At 50.5% G+C, this 6,063-nt stretch overlaps 1 protein-coding gene across 1 annotated transcript; it reads left to right on the forward strand.

Annotated features, from left to right (window-relative positions):
* Window positions 1–1,618: 1,618 nt before the first annotated feature.
* Window positions 1,619–4,676, forward strand: asgr1a (asialoglycoprotein receptor 1a). The gene is made up of 6 exons (XM_027276436.1): window positions 1,619–1,777; window positions 1,955–2,020; window positions 2,258–2,350; window positions 3,926–4,080; window positions 4,182–4,291; window positions 4,400–4,676. The coding sequence occupies exons 1-6, from the start codon at window positions 1,708–1,710 to the stop codon at window positions 4,554–4,556; spliced, it is 651 nt and encodes a 216-aa protein (XP_027132237.1). The 5' UTR covers window positions 1,619–1,707; the 3' UTR covers window positions 4,557–4,676.
* The last annotated feature ends 1,387 nt before the right edge of the window (window positions 4,677–6,063 follow it).

Genomic DNA, 6,063 nt, shown 5'->3' on the forward strand with positions numbered 1-6,063 from the left:
AGTGACATGTTAACAGACTGTGTTTTTTTACAGTTATTCAGAAGCGTTGGACCCGCTTTTACCAGTGACATGTTCCGACTGTGTTTTTACAGTTTAGTTCAGCGTTACCCGAACCCGCTTTTACCACGTGACATGTTTACAACGGATGTTTGTTACAGTGTATTCAGCGTTGACCCCGGTGTCACCCGGTGACATGTTACAGCCTGTGTTTGTTACATGTAATCAGCGTGACCCCGCTTTACTCGTGACATGTTACAAAACTGTTTTTTTTACAGTGTAATCACGTGGACCCGCTGTTTACCAGTGACATTTAACAGACTGTGTATTTTACAGTGTATTCAGCTTGACCGCTGTTACCGTACATGTTACAAGACTGTGTGTTTAAACAGTGTAGTCAGCGTGACCCGCTGTTACCAGGTGACATGTTACGAACAGAGACGGTGGTTTTTTATTTACAGTGGTAGTCGCGTTGACCCGCTGTTACCGGTGAACAGGTTTACAGACTGTGGTTTTTTACAGTGTAAGTCAGCGTTGACCCGCTGTTACCGTGACATGTTACAGACTGTGTTTTACAGGGGTATTCAGCGTTGACCCTCGGTTACCGTGACATGTGACAACGACTTGGTTTTCACGTGTTAGCAGTTGACCCGCTGTTAGCGTGACATGTTTACAGACTGTGTTTTTACAAGTGTAATCACGTTGACATCCGCTGTGTACCAGTGAACATGGTTACAGACTGTGTTGTACAGTGTATGCCAGCGTTGATCACCGCTGTTTACCTAACCTGTGGACATGTTCAGACTGGGGTTTTACAGTGTATTCAAGCGTATTGACCCCGCTGTTTAGCGTAGACTTGCAAGACTGTGTTTTTACAGTGTAATCACAGCGTTGACCCGCTGTTAACCCCGTAACATTGTGCAGACTGGGTTTTTACAGTGTTTCACGGTTGACAACCCGTGTTATCGTGACATTTAACAGACTGTGTTTTACATTGTATTCAGCGTTGACCCGACTGTTACACGTGACAGTTACAGAACTGTGTTTTGACAGTGTTATTCAGCGTTGAACCCCTGTTACCCTCAGTGACATGTTTACAGACCTGGTGTTTTACAGTGTATTCAGCGTTGACCCCGTGTTACCGTGACATGTTAGCAGACGTGTTTGTTTACAGTGTAAATTCAGCGTTGACCCGCTGTTTACCATGACTGTTACAGACTGTTTTTTTTACAGTGTTGCAGGCGTGACCCTGTTACCAACCACCGTACATGGTACAGACGGTGTTTTTAACCAGTGGTATCAGCGTTGACCCCGTTCCCAGTGACATGTTGAAGAATGTTATTTTTAAGCAGCGTAGATTTACAGCTTTGACCCTCTTATTTACGTGACTGTTAAAGACGCGGTGTTTTTAACAGTGTAATTCAAAGTCATCGTTGACCCCGCTGATTTCTACCCAAAAGCTTTGTGACATGTTACCGGACTGTGAGGTTTTTACACACACACACACACACACACACACACACACACACACACACACACACACACACACACACACACACAGACACACACACACACACACACACACACAGACACACACACAGACACACACACACAGACACACACACACAGACACACACACACACACACACACCAGTTCTGGACTCTGAAAATGTTTTTTCAGCCTCCAGGTCGTCCAGTCGTCAGCAGTCGATGGAGCAGAGTTTGTCCAACCTGAGCAGCATCGTCCAATCACTGAACACCTCACTGCAGCATGCCCATGGTAACACACACACACACACACACACACGTGTTTCCTTATAGTTTCTCCTTCATACAAGAGGGTGATGTGAGGGGGCTGTAACCAGCAGCAGTAACCCCACAGACGTCGTATTTGGAGAGGACCACAGCAACGTGCTAACGTGCTAACGTGCTAACAGTTTCCTGTGTCTGGTTCCAGAAACAGCCAGAGAGGTGAAGCGGCTGCAGTCAGCTGTGGCCAACAACAACGATCAGCTGATCTCAGGTCAGTCACAGCTCAGCTGATCTCAGGTCAGTCACAGATCAGCTGATCTCAGGTCAGACAGCTCAGCTGATCTCAGGTCAGTCACAGCTCAGCTGATCTCAGGTCACACAGCTACACGGCATCTTCAAGATTATAATCACATAAAGGACAAAAATACTTTTTTCCCTCAAACATTTTTTACTTTAATGTGTGTGTGTGTGTCTGTGTGTGTGTGTGTGTGTGTGTGTGCGCGCGCAGTGGCCGAGGCGTTGAAGCAGCTGTCCGTCGTGGAGTCTCTCAGCAGGAGCGTTGCTTCACTCAAATGTTCCCTCGAACGCATCATCAACAACAGTACACGAACACACACACGTGTCTTTAAGTAGACAGACAGATCCTCACACCTGTTCACCTGTCTGTGTGGTCTGTGTGTTCTGTCCCCTGTGTTTACCTGTCTGGTGTGGTTCCACCTGTCTGTGTGTTCACCTTCTGTGTTCACTGTGTTTTGTGTCACCTGTTTGTTTTCACCTTTCTGTGTTTCACCTGTCCTGTGTGGTTTCACCTGTCTGTGGTGTTTCACCTGTCCTGTGTTTCACCTGTCCAGTGTGTTCACCTGTTGTTCCACCTGTCTGTGGCAACCGGTCTGTGTGTTTCACCTGTATGTGGTTAACTGTCTGTGAGTTCACCTGTCCTGTGTGTGTACCTGGTCTGTGTTCGCCTGTCCCTGTGTGTTCCACCTGTGTGTGTGTTTCACCTTCTGTGTGTTTTCACCTTCCGGTGTGTTTCCCTGGCTTGATTCACCGGTCTGTGTTACCTGTCTGTCTGTGTGTTTTTCAACGTCTGTGTTCACCTGTCTTGTTCACCTGTCGGTGTGTTCAACCTGTCTGGCCTGTGTGGTTCACCTGTCTGTGTGTTCACCCGTCTGTGTCGGTGTTCACACTTGGTGTGTTCACCTGTCTGTTGGGGTTCACCTGTCCGTGTGCACCTGCTGTCGTTGGTTTTCACCTGTCTGTGTCTGGTGTTCACACGTGTGTGTTTTGCACCTGTCCCCTGTGTGTTTTCACCGTCGGCTGTAGTTTCACCTGTCGGTGTTCACCTTCTGTTCGGTGTGTTCACCTGCCTGTGTTCACCTGTGTGTGGTGTGCACCTGTCCGTGGTCTGCGTGTTCACCTGTCGTGTCTGTGGCCCTGTGTGTGGGTTTCACCTTCTGTGTTTCACCGGTCTTCTGTGTGTTTCACCGGTCCTGTCGTGTTTTTACCGGTCTGTGTTTCACCTGTCTGTGTTTTCACCTGTCCTGTCTAGGTTGTTCACACTTGTCGTGTCTGTGTTCACCTGTGTCTGTGTCTTCACTTCCTGTGTGTTCCTCTGGCTGTGTGTTCACCTGTCCTGGTGTTTTCACCTCCACCTGTGTGTTTTTCACCTGTCTGTCTGTGTGTTCACCTGTCTGTTGTTACACCTGTCGTTGTCACCTTCTGTGTGTTCACCTGGCTGTCCTGGGGTTTTCACCTGTCTGTCCCTGTGTAGTTCCCCTGTCGGTGTGTTTTCACCTGTCTGTGTGGTTCACCTGTTTTGTTTTTCACGTCTGTGTGTCACCTGTCTGTGTGTTCACCTGTCTGTGTTTCACCGTCTGTGTGTTTCCCGGTCTGGTTCACCGGTCTGTGTGGTTTTCCCTGTCCGTCTGTGTGGTTGCACCCTGTTCGGTCTGTGGGTTCACCCGGTTCTGTGTCAACCTGTCCCTGTGTGTGCACCTGTCTGTTGTTTCACCTGTCTGGTGGTTCACCTGTCTGTCTGTGTGTTGCCCTGTGCTGTGTTCGACCTGCTGTGGGTTACGCCTGGTCCTGTCTGTGTGGTTCACCTGTCTGTCAGGTGTGTTCACCTGCCGTGTGGCCCTGTCTGCTGTGGTTCACCTGTCGGTAGTCAAGCGGTCAGGCTCTGCAGTGGACGGCTGCTGTCCGGTGGGTTGGGATCACTTCCAGTCGAACTGTTTCCTCTTCAGCTCGTTGACTCTGACCTGGAACCAGTCCAGACTGTGGTGTGACAGACAGGGAGCTCACCTGGTCATACTGCACGACGACAAGGCCTGGGTGAGACAGCCTGTCTGTCTGTCTGTCTGTCTGTCTGTCTGTCTGTCTTCCTGCCTGTCTGTCTGTCTCATCAGTGTGTGTGTGTGTGTGTGTGTGTTCAGGACTTTGTGACCCGTCGTGCGGTTCCTGTGTTTTACTGGGTCGGTCTGTCTGATTGGAGAACCGGTCGGTGGGAGTGGGTCAACTGGACGCCGTACACCATGATACGCAGGTACTGATGATCAAACACACACACACACAGTTTGTTGTGATGTTGTTGCCCCTGGTTACATCACCTCCTTGACGTGTGTGTGTGTGTGTGTGTGTGTGTGGTTTCCAGGCAGTGGACACCCGGACAGCCGGACAACTGGGATGGTCACGGCATGGGCAGAGGAGGAGAAGACTGTGTCCACCTGCACCACGACGGACGCCTCAACGACCTGCACTGTGACACCCAGATGAACTTCATCTGCCAGAAACACAGCACACGCGTGTGAAACACAGCACACGCGTGTGAAACACAGCACACGTTCAACACTGACACACACATGAAGTCATGTGACTGAACCATGTGATGTTTTTTGATTTAATACAATAAACTTACAAAGAAAATCACACTTTGACTCCTTTCACTGCTTTCAAACCCACAGACTCACAGACTGTCTAAAACCAATCACTTTTGGATAAAAAAACATAGGAAAGGGCTGACCACCGCAAGATGTTAATGTGTTGTTGGGGGCGTTGTGTGGTGTTGTGGTGTTGGCATGTTGTGTGTTTTGTGTGTGTGTGTGTGTGTGTGCTGTGTGTAGGTGTTGGTCTGTGTATGTGGTGTGTTGGGTGTGGTTGTGCGCTGTGTCTGCTGTTATGTGTGTGTGGTGTGTGTGTGTGGGTGTGTGTGCACTCACTGTGGCCTCTCCACTGCATGGCTTCTAGGATCCGGATGGGACAAAGCTGTGATGACCGGGGTAAACCAACCAAAGTCTGAAACACTGTAGATCCCAGAGAGAGAGGACAGGCGCCGGATCTGACCAGGACAGACAGCACAGCGGACAGCCAGGACAGACAGGACGACAGGGACAGACAGATACAGGCCAGGATCCTAGACAGACCCCCCCCCCCCCCCCCCCCCCCCCCCCCCCCCCCCCCCCCCCCCCCCCCGGCCAGGTGACATGTGGGTCATTTTCACATGTAAACTGGCAAAAAATACCTGGCTCAGGACCTGTGCCTCAGTTGCACAGTAAGGTGGCGAGGACAGGAAGATTGGAGCAGACCGGACAGTGGAGAGCCAGACAGGACCTCTTGGTCCAGAATGAGCTACTGCTTAATCTTCAGCGTTTGGTCTGGGCTTCAGCCGTCAGCGCAGGTCCCCTTTTCTGCTTCTGTTGCTCTCTACTTCTTCACGGTGAAGGACCAGACAACACAGTCTGACTGTCCAAACTACCTGACGATGAGGGTAAACGACCAGAAGGAATTGCACACTTTGAAACTGTTGAGAGAGACAGATTCTGGGGTCTGGAACCCAAAAAAAATAACAACTAGGAAATCAAATTTTGTTCCCTTGGGACAGTCTGCGAGGACGTCAAGGAGACTAGCGGTTTTAGCAGTCGGCTCGGGGGGGGGGGGGGGGGGGGGGGGGGGGTGGGGGGGGGGGGGGGCGTGGGGGGGTGGGGTGCCGTTCACGGAGACTCCACGTCCAGGTTTTAGAAAGTATGACCCGGAGGAGTTCAAGGAGGAATACTCCAGGTTTTAGACAGTCTGGGGGACGTCACGGGAGGACTACGTACAGGTTTAGGAAATATGCGGGACTTCACGGAGCCTACCGGTCAGGTTTTAGGACAGTCTGAGGAGGGAAGTAACGAGAATACGTTCCAGTTTTAGAACTGTAGATATGTGACGTCACGGAGGACTACGGGTCAGGTTTTGACAGTTGCGGGGAGTTCACGGAGGGATAGGTCCAGGTTTTTAGGACAGTCTGCTCGGAACGTCAGGAGACTTACGTCAAGG

This window comes from Larimichthys crocea, unplaced genomic scaffold (assembly GCF_000972845.2).
Source record: "Larimichthys crocea isolate SSNF unplaced genomic scaffold, L_crocea_2.0 scaffold378, whole genome shotgun sequence".
NCBI classification, from domain to species: Eukaryota; Metazoa; Chordata; class Actinopteri; family Sciaenidae; genus Larimichthys; species Larimichthys crocea.

Excerpts from the sequence above, each read along its gene's own strand:
- asgr1a (XM_027276436.1), top strand. The coding sequence starts at position 1,708 with ATGGAGCAGAGTTTGTCCAACCTGAGCAGCATCGTCCAATCACTGAAC. Across the intron at positions 1,778-1,954 it reads CTCACTGCAGCATGCCCATG|AAACAGCCAGAGAGGTGAAG; the intron begins GTAACACACACA and ends GTCTGGTTCCAG. Across the intron at positions 4,292-4,399 it reads CCGTACACCATGATACGCAG|GCAGTGGACACCCGGACAGC; the intron begins GTACTGATGATC and ends TGTGGTTTCCAG.